This window comes from Sceloporus occidentalis, unplaced genomic scaffold (assembly GCF_023333645.1).
Source record: "Sceloporus occidentalis isolate IW3139 unplaced genomic scaffold, rSceOcc1.0.p SCAF_14, whole genome shotgun sequence".
NCBI classification, from domain to species: domain Eukaryota; kingdom Metazoa; phylum Chordata; class Lepidosauria; order Squamata; family Phrynosomatidae; genus Sceloporus; species Sceloporus occidentalis.
In genome coordinates this window covers 10,802,876-10,823,264 of record NW_028316994.1, presented here as the reverse complement: position 1 = coordinate 10,823,264, position 20,389 = coordinate 10,802,876, and the positions used below count along the sequence as shown (strand labels likewise).

Sequence of the window (20,389 nt, the reverse complement as noted above, 5' to 3'; positions counted from 1 at the left end):
CAATCACAGACTCCCTGGTTAATATATTGTTCTCCATATATCTATTAGGTTTAATTCTTCTATTAGTTCAAATGCTGAATCAGGTAATTTCCCTTGCTTTTTCTTTCCTTCTCTTACATTAGATCTATCTGTTTTTGGATCCCAAACCCCATTCCAATCACCTGCTATGATAATTTTTTTTCAAATTCCCATTTCAGTATTGTTTGACACAGTTTTTTATAAAACACTCCTTTATTTTCCTGTGGAGCATATAAATTGACTAAAAATATTCTTTCCACATGTAATACAACTCTTCCCTCCATAACTTTCATCTTCCAGCCTGTGAGGAAGTGAACAGGCAGGCCCAGCTCCACCAGGGCTAGCCTGATGGAAGAGGCTCCTCCCTCCATAACTGCCATCCTCTGGCCTGCGAGGGAGTGATCAGGCAGGCCAAGCTCCACCAGGGCTAGCCTGAAGGAAGAGACTCCTCCCTCCATAACTGCCATCCTCCGGCCCATGAAAGAGTTGACCAGGCAGGCCCAGCTTCATCAGGGCAAGCCTGAAAGAAGAGACCCCCTCCATCCATAACTGTCATCCTCTGGCCTGCGAGTGAGTGAACAGGCAGGCCAAGCTCCACCAGGGATAGCCTGAAGGAAGAGACTCATCCCTGCATAACTGTCATCCTGTCAGAACCAGTTAAGATCAAACAAAATATTACATATATCTAGTTATTATATATTCATGAAATCAGTTCATATATAAACGCTGTCTTATGTTGAATATATATTGTGATCTATATAGTTCTGTGTGTTATAGCCTTGCATAGTGTTGGGGGTTGGGAAAAGTAAGGTGGAATATTAAGGGTGAAGTTTGGCTTGTGGATGGGGCCCTACTAACGGGTTCAGAATGTAAGAATGTAACGGTTCTCCAAGGTTAAGGTGTCTGGGAGCAGCCTGGTTGCTGTGGTGATCTGGGCATGGGTGTGTGTGGTGTGGAAGCCATCTGGGTGGAAAAGGAGGGTTTGGTTTTAAACTGGGAACTTCTCCCTGTGCAGATTCTGCAAAGAAGTGCTTTTGGTTACTTCTGCTGTGCTCTTACAATAAACTTTCTTGTTTGCAGTAAGTTGCTTGTGGATCATTAGTCTGAGGTTTCCAAATCTCACACATCCTCTGACCTGTGAGGCAGTTAACCAGGCCAGCCCAGCTCCATCAGGGCTAGCCTGAAGGAAGAGACTCCTCCCTCCATAACTGCCATCCTCCGGCCTGTGATGGAGTTGACCAAGCAAGCCTAGCTCCATCAGGGCTAGCCTGGAAGAAGAGACTCCTTCCTCCATAACTGTCATCCTCTGGCCTGCAAGGGATTTAACCATGCAGGCTCATCTCCATCAGGGCTAGCCTGGAAGAGACTCCTCCCTCCATAACTGCCATCCTCCAGCCTGCAAGGGAGTTGACCAGGCAGGCCCAGCTCCATCAGCGCTAGTCTGAAGAAGCAGAGCCCTCCCTCCAGTCCATCTGCCTTGGTCCAGGCCTCAGACAGAAAGAACAATGCTGGAACTCATCCCCTTCCCCCTCACCATTCCCTTCTCCTTTTGTGTCGTGTCTTTTTAGATCCAATTGTAAGCCTGAGGGCAGGAAAGCATCAATTATCTCCTCTGTTGTAAGCCAGCCGGATTCCCAGTTACTGGGCGACATATAAATAAATCCGATTATTATTATTAATTTTATTTCAATTGCTATATAATAACCGTCTTTATCTCTAAAAATCGCTTTTGCAATGCCTTTTTCTTTTACATAAAATACAACTCCCTTTTTTTCTGTTTTTCTTTTCCAGCCATAAATAATTCTCCCAATGTTTTGTTTTTCAAGACAAATTTGTCTTTCTCTTTTATATATGTTTCCTGCCGGCATATCGGATCTATTTTTTTGTCTTATTAAAAATGAAAACTCTTACTTCTTTTATATTTTGAATTTAGCCCATTGATGTTCCAGGATAATAGTCTTTTAGAGATTTTGTTGTTGTTGTTACCTATTCTCTTTGCTATTTCAATTTACAGTGCACCCGCATTATATGCGGATGTGCTTTATGCGAACTTGAGCGTACGCGCTCAAGCCACAGAGAGTGTGTGGGTCGCAAGGGGCAGTGCATCTTATTCGAATGAATGGAGCATGCTCCAGTGGTGCCCCGTGCACTCCTGCACTGCCCAAATGAATGAGGCTCAAGCATACGCAGAATTAGCCTTACGTGGGGGAAGGGTCCGGACCAGATCCCCCGCGTAACACAAGTGTCCATGTTATTTATTCTTTATTTTCCTTTTTTGTTGTTTAATATCGATTTCTTCTATTCCTCCTTGTTTTCCTTTTTTATTCTTTTATTTCTTTTGGTTCTGAGTTTTCACTGTTTTGGGGAATGTCTTTTTTTTCTTTTGTTTAGTTACTTTTTTTTTTTGTTTCTGACTCCTGATCTGATTCTGTTTCCATTTTCATACGTATGCTCCAATTTTCATAGGTATTAAATTCAAGCTTCGTGTCTTATTATCTCCAGAATGAGGTGACAAAGGAGAGAGAAAACAGGGAAGAAAGGAAGACAGGCAGGATCCAAAATTTTCCCCCAACTGTCCTGTTTTCATTTTTCATGTAATGGTATAATCAAACTTATCATAGTAAACACATTCAAATACTAAGAATATCATCAAACGGCTTCAACAGTGAAATAAACTAAAGAACCTGATCTATGAAGAAAATATCCAACAGCACTTCCTTGTTTCCATGTCTCTTCCTATACTTAATGTATTTTAATTATATATGGTTATAATAAGTAGAGTCTATACACTATTTTCTTCAACATTAATGTGAAGGTGGAAAAAAGAGAGGAAAAATACATCCACATGCAAAAGGACCATAGTCCTAACCCATTAGCATTCCTCAACACAGTAATTTTATTTTATAAGCATATATATTAAAGGAGATCATACATGATGAATAAGATGCAGTTTTGTATGAATATCAATGCTTTTTCTTTACTATCTTTTCTTTTATATTGAGCTCAGGTCTCAACAGAATGATATAGCATTTGGGGAAGAAGATGCAAGCCAATAAAGCAAAACTAGAGACCAAGATGGAGAAAACTTCCACGGTCACCATATCTGTCCCTTTGGTACTCAGGTAACTGGGGACAAAGGAAACCCAAACACTGCAAAAGACCAACATGCTGAAGGTGATCAGCTTGGCTTCATTGAAACTGTCAGGCAGCTTCCTGGCGAAGAAAGCAACTGTGAAGCTGATGAAAGCCAAGAGCCACATGTAACTCAGGACAAGGTAGAACATAGTCTCAGAGCCTTCATTGCACTGCAAGATGGTCTCAGCCGGCTGGGAGTGCATGTCAGCCTCTGGAAATGGCGGTGCGGTTATTAACCAAACAGCACAGATCAGAGTTTGAATAACAGAACAGACAAAGATCACTGATGTTGCCAGCTTCTTCCCAATCCATTTCCTCATCTTGTTCCCTGGCTTTGTGGCAATGAAGGCCAGCACCACAGTTATGGTTTTGGCCAACATGCAAGAAATAGCTATAGAAAAGACAACCCCAAAGACTGTTTGCCGGAGAAGGCAAGAAACCTTCCCTGGAGTGCCAAGGAAAAGAAAGGAGCAAAGAAAGCAGAGCAACAGAGAGACAAGCAGAATACAGGTAATGGTCCAGTTGTTGGCTTTGACAATGGGAGTTTCTTGGTAATGGATGAAAGTCCCCATTACCATAATCGTGATTAGTGAAAAGAAGACTGCAGTGGAAGCCAAAACTGCTCCTAGGGGTTCTGTGTAGGATAGATAAATGTCTCTTTTAGGAAGGCATTGGTCTTGCTTCTCATTTGGATAGTGATCGCCTGGGCACTTTGCACATTCGCTTGCATCTGAAACACATCAAAAAGCTCTCAGTGTTTCCCAAACCACTGCAAATATTCTTCGGATTTCTGAACAGATTGTTAATTTTGTTCTTATTTTTGTTCTTTCTTCCATGAGAATGTTGAATGTGTTTGCAATAAAACATTCTCTTTTGTTTATAAACATGTCGACATTTCATTTGCATGTGTATTTCAAAAAATATTTTCCTAGCATACATCTTTTATTTACATCTTTGAGCACAGAAAGGTTCTGGCACTAGACTTGGCTACTTCCTCATGCTCTATACCAGTGATTCCCAAAAGGGACAGCTGGACCTTGGGGTGTTGGAAAGATCTAGGGCGCAGTGAAGAAAAAGGGGGTGGCAGGGGGGCTTTCAATCAAATATTACCATGCATGAAAGACAAGGGGAACCAGGGACATTAGGACCATTGTGGATATGATGGGTTAGAGCACATGGCACCAGAGGTGAAACTAAATGGTAAAAAGCATTTCACATTTGAGAATCTGCTTAAGCTTTGGGAGTTTTGGTGGGACTGAAATGGCAATACTCCAAATGTATGTTTTTAGCAGTCTGATGGTATATATAGCTCCCCAAAACAAAATCTGTCTATACAGGAAGAAAACATGAGACCTTCAGTTATTTTTCTTTTCTTTTCTGGAGATTCCCTTAATCATAACTAGAGTTTTCCTTTCTCTCCTTATTCTGTGGCACATGAGAAGGGTCAGAAAAAGTCACAACAGAATATCCCTGAATGTATAAAAACATTTTCATTGTCATGCTTTCTGTCTTCAAGTTAGTTCTGCCTTCTGGTGACCCTAATACGAATCTGTCCTAGTGTTTTCTTGGCAAGAATTATTCAGACAGGATTTGGCTTTGCCTTCCTTACATCCTTAATATTTTGACATGCCTTTCAGCTTAGATAAAGCACCCAAAAGATCCAGCCAAAAAGCTGAAACGACCTCCTCATGCCCTGAATAATTTGAGAGCTTTCTTGTGGAGGAGGAATGTCTTTCAGACCAAGCATTTTTAGAAGATGTTAATTTGGACACAAAAATGTTGAAGCCCTTTCCTGTTTGAAGACACAGGCCCATTACAAACAGGCCTAAAAGTGTGTGCTCCACACATGCTAAGATTAGAAAGGGGCGTCCTTTCCGGACGACCCCAACCCTAGCACACGTGGAGCGCACACAAAATGGTGGCGGCCATTCCACACGGCCGCCGCCATTACGACGTGATGACTGCGCCGCCTCTATACGGGGCGGCACGGACGTGACATTGTCACGCCACGCCAGGGTGCATAGTGCGCCCCTTCCCCGGCCAAAAAAGGAGCTCCGAAACGGAGCTCCTTTTGCCATTTGTGTCGCTGGGTGCAGCCTTCAGACGGCTGCGCCCAGCGACACAGTAGAGAAAGGGGCCAAGCGGCCCCTGTCTCCTCCTCCTCGCCGTCGCGGGGTGTCCTTGGGGCTTGAAGCCCCAAGGACACCCCTTTCCAGGCTGCATGGAAGGGGCCTTTTGCCGCTTCCATGCAGCCTGGAAAGCAGTGGATCGGTGCCTCAGCAGCTGCCATTCTGGCCGCTGAAGCCCCGATCAGCTGGGAAAGGGGCGGGTGCAGGCTGCCACTTTTCGGTGGTCTGTAACCCGCCACAGACTTTGTGTTACTCTTAAATCTGCACAGGCTCTTTAAGTGATGGTGCATTTGTAGAGTCAGGTTTCTTAAATAAAAACTGAACACCTATTTTCCATCCTCCAGTATAAAAAAAAACCCTCAATTTTTGTTTAAGTAACCTAAGGGAGACACGTTGCAAACTCCTGAGCTAAAAAACATTATGTAACTATTTGATTTTCTCCCCTTATACCTCTAGCCCATGAACCAGTCTTTTCTAGAATCTGCTTATTTCTCTGAATTGTCAGGAATTAAGTGAATGAATGAATGAATGAATGAATGAAATTTTATTTCTATGCCGCTATTCCTATACAGATCACAATGGTTTACAGCAAAGGATAATACAATATGACAACACATATCCCAACAGTGCAAACAAAACCACCCGTACCAATTAAAAGCTGTACATAATACTCTAAAACCATTCCATTACAACTATTAAACAATTTAAAACCAATTAAAACCATACAACAAAATAGCTGGATCGAACAATATGCAACAAGGGAGAAAAAGATAGTATTAAGGCACATGGGGGAAAGCTTGACGGAAAAGAAAGGTCTTCAGATTTTTCCTAAATAGATCTAGAGAGGTGGCTGAGCGGAGCTCGTCGGGCAAGGAGTTCCAAGTCTGAGGGGCCGAGATGGAGAATGCCCTTTGTGAAGAAGAAATATATCTTGATTTTGGAACTCTTAACAGATGTTTCCCACCCGATCTGAGAGTGCAGGGCGGACTGTATGGGGAGAGGCGGTCCTCCAAGTACCCTGGGCACAAGCTATTTAGGGCTTTATAGGTAATTACCAACACCTTGTATTGCGCCCGGAAGCGAATGGGCAGCCAATGTAGATCTTGCAGTATAGGTGTTATATGGCGAGTCCTGGAACATCCAGTGACCAGCCTTGTTGCCATATTCTGAATCAATTGTAGCTTCCGGGTTTGGTACAAGGGTTGCCCCATGTAGAACTCATTGCAGAAATCCAACCTAGAGGTTACCAGAGCATGTACCACCCTTTCAAGGTCCCCCCGGCCCAGGTAGGGTCGCAGCTGGCGTATCAGCCGAAGCTGATAACAGGTGCTCCTGACTGTCGCATCCACCTGAGATGTAAGGTGGAGCAACGAGTCCAGAAGCACCCCCAGACTGAGTCCTTCAAGGGGAGCATGACCCCGTTCAGGACAGGTGGACAAATATCCATCCCCGGGCCCGGGGAACCTATCACGAGTACTTCCATTTTCTCTGGATTCAAGCTGAGTCTGTTTTCCCTCATCCAGCCCATTACCGACTCCAGACAGGCATTTAGAGGAGAGATGCTGGTTGGGATTTAGAATAGTCCTCTGTGTAAATAGTCCCCATATGACACAATATCCTTTTTCTTACCAATGTGGACAGAAATCCTCCCATCAGAACACTGAACACAGTCATAGCAACAGACATACTTCCCCTGCTGAACAATTTTGCTGTATCCTGGCTGGCAGTTCTCAACACATCTGGAACGGGGTGGCATCTAATAGGAAGAATAAGGTTATGTATTCATGGTGGGAATAAATTTACTCTTTTAACTGAAATGTGGTTCACCATCTCTTCATTTCATTAAAGTTGGAGAAGAATCTTTAGATTTCTTATGTAACTAGATTGGATAGTGATTGGGTTTACATTGGATAGTGGAGAAAAGTAGATAGTCAATAGTAGTGACATTGGGCAAGTCACACTCTCTCAGCCTCAGAGGATGGCAATGGTACCCCCCCCCCCCGAAGAAATTTGCCTAGAAAACCCTATGATAGGTTTGCCTTAAGTCAGAAACCAATAGAAGGCACACAACAACAATGGTGGAGAAATAAGATTCTGTAATGCAAAATTCCATAGATGAGAGAAAACTCCATGACTTAAAATGAAAAATTCTCTGCCACCATGTCCAAATTAACATTCATGAGTTTTGTTCTCTAAGGGCCTGTTCACACTACATTTTAGATTGGTTTGCAAACTAGTTTAAATTGAGGACGTTCACTCTTGTGCTGGGTTTTCCCGATGCAAATTTGTGGGGCCCACTGCAAATCCCCCTTAACCCGGGTTTTTTGGAAATGGGGATTTTCAAAAGAACCGTTGTTTTGCAGGAGCCGCCAATTAGAACTAAAAATTAATCCCATTTCGAGCATCCTCCCACCTCCACTCTTCCTCATCTTCATCCTCCTCCGCCGCCCCACCGCTGTTGCTCTTTCTCTTTCTCCTATCTCCTCTTCATCTTGCCCCTGCTACTGCATCTACCTTCCTTCTCTTCCTCTCTTCTTCCATTTCCTCTCTTCCTCTCCCCCACCACTGCATCTTCCTTCCTCCTCTTCATACTTCCCACCTTCCTCTCTTCCTCTACCTCCGCTGCTGCATCTGATTTCCTCCTCTTCCTCTCCCCCCTCCCCACGCCTGTCGTTGGTCTGTCATTCCTCCTCTCTTTCTCCACCTCTTCCTCCATCCTCTCTCTCCCCCCACACACCTGCAATGGGTCTGTCATCCCTTCTCTCCTCTTCCTCCTCTTCCTCCCACCTCTTCCTCTCCCCCCCCCCCCCTTACACTTGCCAGGATTGAACCTCTCTGTGGCATTTTATCCTTTTCCAAAGTGAAAAAGCAATAAAATAGAATCGGGATAAAATGCCATGGAGAGATTCTACTTTATTGCTTTTTCACAGAAAGGCATGGATTAAAGTTGCCCCATTGCACTTTGGAGCTGAACAGCCAGACAAGTGTATACTTTCCCCATATTTCAGAGTCATCACTTACAAAAATACCTTCCAACTCAAAGAGTCTTTGATTTTAAGATCCAATGTATTCTTAGTGCCTGTTAATCTCAGCTCAGGGGTGTGTGTCTTCCATCCCAAAAGAGAAGTCACACACACACACAGTGCCACCTTTTGGGGTCTTTTTAAAAAAATTTAATCACACTACAGATAGATTGGCAAAGCAAGTAGCTGCTAAGCCATTCTACCAATTTTGCAATTAATTTTGATTTTTTAAAAAAGTCTCACCAGTCCTCCTCCTCCTTCTCCTACTCCTCCTGGCTCTTTCCCCCAGCCTCCGCTCTCCAACACACTGCACTACCGTCCTCCAGCCCTACAGCCGCAGAGCAATGCATCCTTTGACATGCCACTGCTGCTGGAGCAGGATCAGGGCTGAGACATCCTTCTGACAGAGCTGGAACCACATGGATTCAGGAGCAGTGAGAGGGGCCTGGCCCTCCAGCGGTGGAGGAAGTGCTGCCCGCCCGTGCCCCAAGCCCCGACTTGGTCCCCCTCCGCCTCCCCGAAAGACGGTGCCTTCAGGGCTGCCTGCCAGGGCCACTGCCAGCCTCCCTTCCCCAGCTCAAGCAGCAGATTCCTGCTGGATGACAGGCCAGTGGGAAGGGAGCATGGAAACCAGGGGAACAGCCAACAAATTGGTGCCAACACATGGGGACAAGAATCATGCCAAAAACCAGAGATTCCAAAAGATCCTAATTTACAGTGTGGGTGAGGAACCTTTTGGAATTGATTACCACAGCAGAGCGGAGCCAGATTGGGACTCAGATTTTAAGTGGGAATGAGCTCTCTATGCGCCAAAGGTAATATCTGAGTGTCAAAATTGACCTCTTTTTTCTCTAGTTTTGGTTTGCAAAGAATCTCACTTTCAGAAATATAAAGGAAAATCTACCTTCTCAAACTTATGATTCCAGACAACAGCACTGCCGTTCATGGTGAACCTTTTGCCTGCAGAAGCCTGGGGATCAATTCCTCCAACTCGGACTTTTTGGAAAGATTGATTAGAGAAAGTGACCAAGTTGATGACATCAAATCCAGAGGTCAGATCCCCATTCTCATCGAAAAAGACTTCTTCCCCAGCACTATTGTTAAAACGGATGTATCTCAGAAATGAACGTAGCTAAATTGGAGCAGGGGGGAAAAGATGATTATGTGGATTAGCCAAAATAAAGCTTCTTTGGGTCACTTTGGAGGTATCCTGTTTAAATGATGCATGCGTCCTAAGAGGCTGAAAGCTATGCCAAAGCCATGCCCCAGTCCTAAGGACTGGAGCACAGCTTTGGTGCATCTTCTGTCCTCCTGCGATTCGTGTGTCATTTAAGCAGCATACCTCCAAAGTAACCAGAAGCAGCTTTATTTTAGCCTGTCTGTTTGGGTCCTTCATGGGAGTAGGGATTTGCTTTCTAACTATGTAGCTGTTATCTATCTGTCATACTGTCTGTGTTCTAGTTCCAGATTCTTCATTTCTTATCACACAAATGAAAAGAAATGCAGCTGAAACCATTTAGTTCTAATGGTATAGTAAAACTAAAACTAATTAAATACAATTTCCTATTAAAACAGAGAAGTAAATTAAGAGAGTTAACAAGTATTTAAAAACAGAATGAAAAGGGGGAAAGAAGAACAACTTCTGCCATGAAATGACTCTTCTGCTGCAGGGATTTATTTAGGAGAAGGTCCTGAATAGATTTATTATAAGAATTTGAAAAATTATACAACTTCTTTTCCTTCCTCTCTTCATACACAATTTCTGAGCATGGTGTCTGGCACGTCTGTTTAAAAGTTGGAAGGTGGGTGTGCATGTATACACATGATGAAAACGACAGCCAGTGCGTAGTGTGACTCTCGCAGACTGGGCTGTGAATCCCAGTTCAGTCATGGAAACCAATGGGGGACCTTGGCAAGCCACAATCTCTCAGCATCATAGCAAAGCAAAGGCAACCCCATCCCATGTACAAATCATGTCAAGAAAACCCTATGATATATTTGCATTAGAGTTTCCATATGTTGAAAATGACCTGATGCAAACACAACAACAATAATTAAAGTGACAGAATTATAAATTCTGTGGGGGATGTTTTTTGTCTCTCTGCTTAAATGACTCACCTTAACTGACAGGTAATGAGAAATTTATCTAAGTAGTCATTTTACCTAGGATATACCTGCCAGGGCTGAATTTTCAGTAATCTCCAAGTGTTCCCAGTATCCATTGATTTCCCTTTGGTGCTCAATGAATTGGCAGCATGAAGAGCATGGGCTACAGCATAGACAGCATTGTAAACACTGTAGCTCTGACCAGTCATCCCCATTTCAAACACAGATCCAGGAAGGTTCCTCAGTTTCTCTTCCCTCGTGCAATTCCTCAGGTTTGGGTAATTCAAGTTATACATTGGGAGAGAACAAATAAATACACTGCACCAAAACTCCTTTAGGAGGTAAATCTTGGTCTGAATTGGATTTAGGTTCTCCAGAAACTCCTGAAATCCTGGCACCACATTGGTGTGGAGGGCAAAGGACAAGGTGCCATTGAAGGATCTTTCTGTGAACTTTCTCCCTGAGAAAACAGTTGTGACATCCCACTGAGCAGTTGTGATCCAAACTCTCTCCATAGGTTGCTTCTGAAGAAACTCAAGGCTTTCAAGAATTATCCGTAAACCCTCCATAGATTGAGCGTTCCCATAAACCAAAATCACATTAATGTTCTTTGAGAGAAGAATAGAGGCAATGGCATTTAGCCTTTTCTGGAGGAATGCATTTGATAAGTAACTTGTCACTGTGGGAATGGATTGTGTCAAAGCAATGCAAATATCCTTCTGGACAAGACTTGCACTGAGGAGTCGATGAAATCTCTCTCCACTTTCATCCTCTGTAATGAAGAGACCAATCCAATTCCATCCAAAATACTCAAACAGCTTAGTAATCCCAAAATACTGAAAGATTTCATCTGGCACCATCCGGAAAAGAGAGGGAAACTGAATTTTATCACTGAAGATGGGGTCAAAAGACCCATAACTCAGCTAGAAGTGGGGAGGAAACACATTTTTAAAAAATTAAAAGGAAATGGAATTCTTCCTTTAGTTAGGGAAACATGACCCTTTTAGTTTCAGGACCAGTGGTTAAATGCCTGTACTGCAGCCATTCACTCAAAACCACAAGGTTGCGAGTTCAAGACCAGCAAAAGGGCCGAAGCTCGACTCAGGCTTGCATCCTTCCGAGGTCGCTAAAATGAGTACCCAGACTGTTGAGGGCAAATTAGCTTACTTGCTAATTAGCTTACTTGCTGTTCACCGCTATGCTCTTTGGAATAGCGGTATATAAATAAAAAATAAAAAAAAATAGAAGAGAGGGTTATTTAACAGCACTCTGTTCCAGATGTCAGAATTTGAGCAGAGCAACCTGCAACTAAAGACTCACTCACTTGACAGGGTAGAAAAATAACGTTAATGTGAAAAGTAAGTTTTCCCTTCCAAACACATTGTTCCCCTTTAGCCCACAATGTTCAGCTCATTGACCATGGTGCCAGAATAATATGTTTTACACATTTTAACATTTGATGAATCTTCTTTGTCTTTTGCAGAATACAGTCGGTCCTCCACATTTGCCGTTCTGACTTTTCCAGATTTAATTAGTGTGCTTTCTCTAGGAATCTCTAGTTGCTTCAATAAGGCTCTATGGTCAACATCAGCCATAGGTCATGCTGGAGGACCTAGAGATTCCTACATTGTGGTTCTCTCAAGTTTAAAAAACAGGCTTTTTGTTATTTGCGGGTTTCCTACTTTCCCAGGGACCTGTGCTCCTAACCCCAGCCAATGTGGAGGGCCCACTTTGTTGCACAATTCACTTAAAGTGATGTTGCTATAGTTTGGCTTCACATAATTTATACTTTTGCTTCTGTATTCCTTCAAAGGAGTCATGTGTTGCAGTTCCTTCACCAGAGTCCTTTGGAGCCTTTTGGAGCTAGCCTTTACAAACAAAGGCCCAAAGTCTGTTGTTAGTCCTGACAAAAAAAGGCCCATCGAAATTGTTGGTTTTCCCTACATGTCGATTGAACTTTCAATAACTGAAAGTTAGTCACCACTACTCTAGTGGTGACTAACTAATATGATGGCAGCCAAACAGTTTCTCTCTTTTCGGAAGCTGAAAAATGTGAATGGAAATATAAGCTGTTGAAATGAGACTGAAGCCTGCACCTAGGAGCAACTTTATTCCACCAAAGACCATGTTCTTGGGCAGGATATCATTTATTCTGTCTAAGTATATTTTTCCTTTTAATTTTTAGCATGTTTTCTGCCTGCAAAACACATTTTCTATGCATGAAAGCCATGTGCAATTTTGAAATCCATCCCCACAGTAAAATATGTGAAATTTCAATAGTACATGAAACATGCACAGAAACCCTCATATTCTGATAGAACGGGACAATATTTACAGACATAGAGGGGAAAGGAGGGTTTACAAGCCTACCTTACTTTCCAGCTTTTCCCTACTTTGGTCTGGACTAGATTGCAAGAATTTTTGATCCTTCACAGTATTTCTTTTGCATTTCTCTGCATAGTTTTCCAAATGCAAATATTTAAGCCACTTTGACCACACTCTAAAGCACATCTCTGCACATTCCAAAAATACATTATTTTTTTCCATAGTCATTCACCTACTGTATGCAATTTTGGAACACTATTTTGCTTTCCCAAACCTGGAAATATCTAGAATTCTGCATATCAAGAGAAGTAATAGTGCCACTGTATTCTGCTTTGGTCAGGCCCCACCTGGAATAATTCAAAAAGGACACTGAGAAACTGGAGCATGTCAAAAGGAAGGCGACTAAAATGGTGAAGGGTCTGAAAACCATGTCTTATGAGGAACGTCATAGGGAGCTGGGGATATTTATAGCCTGGAGGAAAGAAGGTTAAGAAGTGAAATGATAGCCCTGTTTAAAGACTTAAAGGGATATTATATTGAGGAGGGAGCTGTCTTGTTTTCTGCTGCTCCAGAGACTAGGACTCGGAGCAATGGATACAAGCTACAGGAAAAGAGATTCCACCTCAACATTAGGAGGAACTTCCAGACAGTAAGGGCCTTTTGACAGTGGAACAAACTCCCTCGGAGTGTAGTGGATTCTCCGTCCTTAGAGGTCTTTAAACAGAGGCTGGATGGCCATCTGTCGGGAATGCTTTGATTGAGAGTTCCTGCATGGCAGGGGGTTGGACTGGATGGCCCTTGTGGTCTCTTCCAACTCTACGATTCTATGTTTCTATGATTCTATATGGCTTCTTTTCAGGAATGTATGGAGTTCTGCAAGGTACAAAATGGATAAGATTCCTCCCTCCCCCCAATGAATTGAAATGTACTTTTCTCCCATCCCTTGTGGTGGCAGAAGCATGCAGCACATGAATATGTGGGTTACCTTCTGAATTATGAGGCTTAGCCTCTCTGTCTGTTTGCTTAGGTAAGAGATCCTGGTTTTTATCCCGCCTTTGACCCAGACATTCTCCCGCATCATCCATCCTACTACAGTTAGAAAAGATGTTTTCCAAATCTTCTCCAAAATCAGGAGGGAAGTGGGCAGAGTGGTGCAGGTCTATTTCAGCATGGAATCATTGCACTGAGATTCACAGGGAGAGGTTTTTATGAAAGCATGTAGCGATATATCTTACATTTACTCTTCTAGAGCATGGAACTCAGATGCCAGGCCCAAACAGAAATCAAGACAACGAAAAGCCAGTGTGGAGAAATTACTAAAACAAATTCACACCAGTGGCAAAGTCACACCTGAACTGTTAACTGAGTAGACACACAGTACTGACAAGACAATTTCAAATTTACAAATTAGGAGAAGGATATAGCAATAGAGGCAATGGAAGAAAAAAAATCTGTACTAAGGCATGAAGTATGAACATACTTACCTGTGGAAGTTTATAGATATTTAAGATATTGGCAATCTGGAAGGACGTTTGAGAGGAGAGACCACCGATGATGGCTATGAGATTCTTTTCCCAGGTGCATTTGTAATTGGGAACATTCTTTTGTCCCAGTGAGAGGAGATCCAATGTGGCAAAACTGGCTTTCAGTGAACTAAATGCATTGTCCAAGATTTCTGTTTGCAATGTGAAGTTGGGCAGCAACTTGTCATTCTTGTTGATCTCATGAATGGCAAAAACAAAAGCAAAGACAAGCTGGTAGTTCTTAGTCAACATCCTGCATTCAGAATTAATTGTACAAGTTTATATCAAAGGTAGAAATGCACTTTATTTACTTATTATACCAGGGGAAACCTTGAGAATAAAACAGGAAGGATATAAGAATAGCAGATGGACTTGCGATATCCTCTTTCAGAGGTTTCATCCATCAATTGTATCCTGATGCAGAGACATACATTTAGACTACAACTAGAATTAAAGAATTTAAAGACAGAGATGTGGTTTAGTACCAACATGATATTTCTTACTATTTCTTTTAAAAGAAACATGGTTCCTAGTCTCTCTGACACATCAGTCCTTCAAGAATATAATTGTCTATGGAGGAATCATTTCTGTTTAGTCTTTTTTGAGTACCTGGGAGAAATTAATTTGCTGCAAATATACCAATAAAAATCAACCTATATTCTTTCAATTCCAACATGCAATTTGTAATTATGAAGCATTTTCACTGATTTCCTTCAGCCCCTGAACATTTGAAAAATTTGATTCTTTTAAAATATTCCTTTAAAAAATCACATTTTAACCAAATCTTCACTATGTCTACATTAAAACATTTAGGTTGTGCATACAATATTGTAATTTGTAGCTATAAATTTAATTTTGCTAGTTATGAGTAACATTTGTTCAAGCCTTGCTAAGGAGTCTGTATAGAGTGAAATGGGAGGAGGTCAAAGGAGGGGAGTGACACCAACTGCACAGGATGACACCAATCCTAGTGACACCACTGACCCATCTGTGTCAATACTGAAATAATTTAAACCAGACCCGCTTAAATCATACTAAACTGACTCAAAGCCACACTTCTAGCCTCTTCTTCTTGCTTACCAAGCTATGTAGGTTGTTCCCTGTGCTTCCTTAATAGACAAATCAAAGAATGATATAAAATTGATAATAAAACATTGGGATTTGAACTTGAGGAATCTGAGCTAAGTAAAATTTTAATTAGAGACTCCAAAAAAACTAATTAAAAATTTCTACAATGTCCACTTGAAAATCGAAATGGAACAATAAGTAGTTAAAGAGGGAATGATCCAGTGGGCAAAAAATATAGGACACCCATTGGTATTGGAAAAATCGGAGCATGTATGGGGGGAAACACTTAAGTATACAGCTCTGCAAACACTAAGGGAAAATTGCTATAAGATGTATTTCTGCTGGTATATTACCCCGGCCAAAATTTCAAAAATATGTAAACATTCCAACAACCATTGTTGGAACTGAAAAGAAGAATTAGGAACATTCTATCATTGTTGGTGGACCTGTAGTAAAGTTAAAAGGTTCTGGATAATGGTAAATCATGGTCTTATGCATTTGACAATGTAAATGATGGAAAATCCTTTGATGGTACCAGTTTGTTTGATTTCTTTTATGTATGTATAAAGGTTTATTTTAATATTAAATTTAAAAATTAAAAAAAATGCCAAACTTCTACTTCTTCTTCTTGCTTACCAAGCTATGTAGGGCCTTCCCTGTGCTTCCCTAAAGTCGTTTAATGACATTTCTGCTAATGTAATGGACACAAATTCCCCAATGAGAAGATCTCCTATGGAACGAACAGAATTTTGTTGAATGTGGCGTTGCCAGTTGCACATAGAGCCCAAACTTGTGTTCAAACTATCGGACAGGATAAAGATGAGGAGTAACAAAACCTCTGTCAGAGCCATTTTGTGCTCAGTCCCAATGATGCACAAACATTCATACGTGCATCTCTTGCTCTGATTTCATGCAATACCCAGCTATAAACAACCAACCCCACCAAAGCAGCAGCTTTTTCTGATCCAAAGACTCCACATTAAGCATTGGCAGTAAGTGATGAGCTGTCCAATCTTCATTGTGAGCCTCAAGCAGATCTTCCCTTGAAAGGATCCTTTATATATGACAATTTAAATAAATCCAGATTATTCTCCAAACTCTTGTTGGTGCTGCAATTCCACAGGCAGCCAGAATCACAAGTTAGGAAATTATAGGTTAGATAATAATCATTCTCAAAGCTTTTGAGTTCATGCAGCACCAGAGAAAACATGTTTGATACCATCTGTGCTTGAAGGAGTAGTAAAGATCACACTATACATTCTGGAATTCTAGTACATGATGGTTGGTCTGAAATTCTGAGTAGAAAGAAGGAAAAATGTGTGGGAAAGGATCACCAAGACAGCGTAGATTCACTATACCCTTCACACTCTCGGAAATCCCTAATGTTGGTATGAACCAGTGTAGGTGCCTGGTGACAGCTGGGTGGGCACCAGACATCCAAGTGCCCACCTAGGGCTGCTGGTTGGGGAGACGGCTGGCCTCCATTCATATCCTTCACCAGGCCCTGAGAGGCTGCAGCCTCAGCCAGTCCCACCAGTTTATGTGGCAATACCCTGGGGTCCCATTTTCCTTGGGCATGGTTACTCCATGACGTAAAGCCCAACAGCCTCATTTCCAGCTCTGCTGGTGGATGGCACCAAGGCCAGCTGGGCGACTGACCACTTGGTGTCCTTGCCAGAAAAGGGGACCTCCTGTCCCAAAAGAAATTCAGCAGGCCTGCCTCTTTCACCTGCTGCATGTGGGGAAGCCACTGGGAATATGGGTTTGCCCTGACTAGGGTAAGAGAGTAAAGGCATACCCTACTCCAATGCTGCAAGTCCCCTCCGTGCCCCAATGTGGCTGCCCATTTGGGCTCCCTGGGCCACCAGATTCAGGATTCAGATTCAGGTTGGCCAAGGTGACGGGAAGAATGTATGCATGCATAAGCACACTAACCCTTCCTTCCCCCTCGCTGGGCCAAGAGCACCAGGGAAGGAGATATGGGTGTGCACTCCTCTCTCTTTTTCTGCTGCCTTGTCTCCATTGAGACCATAGCAACAGATAAGTGGTAGTCACATTCAAAGCCAGACCCAGTCACCAGTCACCGTCAGCATATATGATATTCTCACCCCTCTCAAGAAGGAATCATTTCCTTAAGATATGTCTTCCATATACAGTACCATACATGTTTGTTGCTGTTGTTCTGGGCCTTCAGGTCAATTCTGACATATGGCAACCTGAAAGTGAACCTTTCAGAGGGTTTTCATTTCAAGTCTCTTCAGAGGGGTCTACCACTGCTATCCTCTGATGCTGAGAAAATGTGACTTGCCCAAGGACACACAGTGGGTTTCTATGGTCGAGGCAAGATTCAAACTTTGTTACCCCAGTGTCCTATCCCAATGCTCAAACTGCTACACTACTCTTGCCCTCCATAATACAATACAAGACAGTATATTATATCATAGAAAGACAAGAGCATTTATAAAAAGTTCAAAACATTATTATTATTATTATTATTATTATTAAACTTTATTTCTAAAGCGCTGTAATTATACACAGTGCTGTACAAAGTCGGTAAAATTAAAGAGTAAATAAAAGCCTGCCCAAGGCATACATTCTAAGATAATAACAATTAAAAGAGGAATAGATAAAATTACCATATAGAGAAGAAAAAACAAATTAAAAACATCAAATATAAAACAATCACATCACATCAAATATTGTCAGACAGCCAGATGACAATCACAAATTCCCTGAGAACGCTTCCCTAAACAATATGGTTTTCAGCTCAGCCTTAAAGCTGGTTAGGGAAGTGATGAGCCGTGCATGCAGAGGAAGAAGGTTCCAGGAATGAGGGGCAGCAAGAGAGAAGGGACGGATCCGGGACGGGGCAGAGAAGATCCTGGGTTGAGAGAGGAGACTTTGGCTGCCAGAGCGGAGAATGCGAGTAGGGATGTAGGGAGAGAGAAGATCGGTTAAATAAAGAGGGGCCAGCCCATGCAGGGCTTTAAAGGTGAGTAGCAAAAGTTTGTACCTGATGCGGAAAGGATGAGGGAGCCAGTGAAGGGAGGACAACAGAGGGGAGACATGATCATAACAGCGAGCGAGTGAAATAATGCGTGCAGCTGAATGCTGAACAGAAATTAATGGGTGGAGATGAGAGAGGGGAAGCCCTGCCAAGAGGAGGTTACAGTAGTCTAGTCGTGAGACCACTAGGGCATGGACCAGTGTCTTTGCGGTAGAAGCTGAGAGATATGGACGGATTTTGGCGATATTATAGAGAAAAAAATCTACAGACTTTGGCTGTAGTCTGGATCTGGGGGATGAATGACAAAGAGGAGTCAAAGATGAAACCAAGACTTCCTGGACCGGCTGGATAGAGACGTTATTGACAGAAATAGAAAAGGAATAGTGAAGGGTGGGCTTAGGAGGGAAAACAAGAAGCTCGGTCTTGGACATATTGAGCTTCAGACGCCGATGGTGCATCCAGTGGGAGACAGCTGTTAAACAGGATGACACTTGCTGCTCTAGCTCTGGTGAAAGATTAGGGGTGGAAAGGTTCAGTTGGGTATCATCGGCGTACAGATGGTAGGAGAAACCAAAAGAACTGATAAGTTTGCCAAGAGAGAGTGTGTATAAAGAGAACAGAAGGGGACCCAAAACAGAGCCCTGAGGAACTCCAACAGATAAGGGGACAGAAGATGAGGTCTGACCACCCAAGACCACTGAAAAAGATCGATCTGACAAGTAAGATGTGAACCAATCGAGAACAAGGCCCGAGAAACCAAGGTCAGAGAGTACATCTATTAGGAGACAGTGGTCCACGGTGTCGAAGGCCGCAGACAGATCGAGAAGGACAAGGATAGAATAAAGGCCATTCGCCTTGGCCCGCAAAAGATAATTCGAGATCTTAGTAAGGGCCGTCTCTGTGGAGTGCTGTGGGCGAAAACCAGACTGGAAGGGATCCAGAATGGAGTTGGTTTCAAGAAACTCAAGACAGTGTGAATAGACAACTCGTTCCAACACCTTAGAGAGAAAAGGAAGAAGAGAGATTGGACGATAGCTAGCCAAGGAAGAGGGGTCGAGAGAGGGTTTTTTCAGGATAGGGGAAACTAAGGCATGTTTGAAGACTGAGGGGAAGGAACCCGAAGAGAGAGAGAGATTAAAGATATAGAGGAGGGAGGGTAACAAAGAGGGGGCTATAGAGATTAGAAGACGAGAAGGGAGTGGGTCAAGAGAGCAGGTGGTGGGTTTTGATGAGTTCAGCAGTGAAGAGAGTTCTTCCAAAGAAACAGGAGGAAACACAGAGAGTTTATTAGTAGGAGGGGCGAGGAGATTAATGGTGGGAGCCAAATCATGAGGAGTTAACTCAGAACGAATGGGAGTGATCTTTGTAATGAAGTAATTGGCGAAGTCGGAGGGAGAAAATCATGGAGAGACGGAGGGAGGAGAGGGTTTTAACAGTGTGTTGAAACAGGAGAACAAGCGATGCGGGCACCTCTCGTTGGCGCAGATCAATGATTTAAAGTAGTCTTGTTTTGCCATCGACAGGGCGCGTGAAAAAGATAAAAGAATGAACTTAAAATGGATAAAATCGGCCCACTCCCTGGACTTTCTCCAGAGACGTTCAGCTGCTCGGGAGCAGGACCAGAGAAATATAACAATGGGAGTGATCCAGGGCTGAGGCCTAGTCGTAGAGGAAGAGGAGGACACGCGCGTAGATACTGGGGTAAAGCTGTCAAGAGTTGAAGAGAGAGTAGAATTCAGTAAAGACATAGCTGAATCAGCAGAGTCCCCAAGATTGAGAGAAGCGAAGGATGAGTCCAAGGACTGAGTGAGATGGTTAAGGTTAAGAGAATGAAGATCGCGGAACTGGCAGAGGACGGTATGACGGGGAGGACATTACAGAGATCTATTTGCCCTGTGCTATTCACTTTAATGGAAAGACCAAAGATGTCTGCCACAGGACATATTTGAATAGTGGATTGTGATTTGACATATATAAACATGAAATGTCAGTCCAGTGGAAAGAGAGAAGAGAAAGAGAAAGACTGAACAGAGTTTTACTGGGGAGTCTTAAGTC

The 20,389-nt window shown here is 42.8% G+C and overlaps 1 protein-coding gene across 1 annotated transcript; it reads right to left on the bottom strand.

Annotated features, from left to right (window-relative positions):
• Positions 1–2,784: 2,784 nt before the first annotated feature.
• On the bottom strand, positions 2,785–14,511 carry LOC149303896 (vomeronasal type-2 receptor 26-like). The gene is made up of 6 exons (XM_089480854.1): positions 14,221–14,511; positions 10,480–11,334; positions 9,210–9,437; positions 6,912–7,038; positions 2,989–3,883; positions 2,785–2,899 (listed from the first exon to the last, which is right to left on the bottom strand). The coding sequence occupies exons 1-6, from the start codon at positions 14,509–14,511 to the stop codon at positions 2,785–2,787; spliced, it is 2,511 nt and encodes an 836-aa protein (XP_089336980.1).
• Between the last annotated feature and the right edge of the window lie 5,878 nt (positions 14,512–20,389).

Coding starts and splice junctions, on each gene's coding strand:
- LOC149303896 (XM_089480854.1), bottom strand. CDS start 14,511: ATGTTGACTAAGAACTACCAGCTTGTCTTTGCTTTTGTTTTTGCCATT. Junction 11,335..14,220: donor ATATCTATAAACTTCCACAG/GTAAGTATGTTC, acceptor CCCCACTTCTAG/CTGAGTTATGGGTCTTTTGA. Junction 3,884..6,911: donor GAGGATTTCTGTCCACATTG/GTAAGAAAAAGG, acceptor GATGTGTTTCAG/ATGCAAGCGAATGTGCAAAG.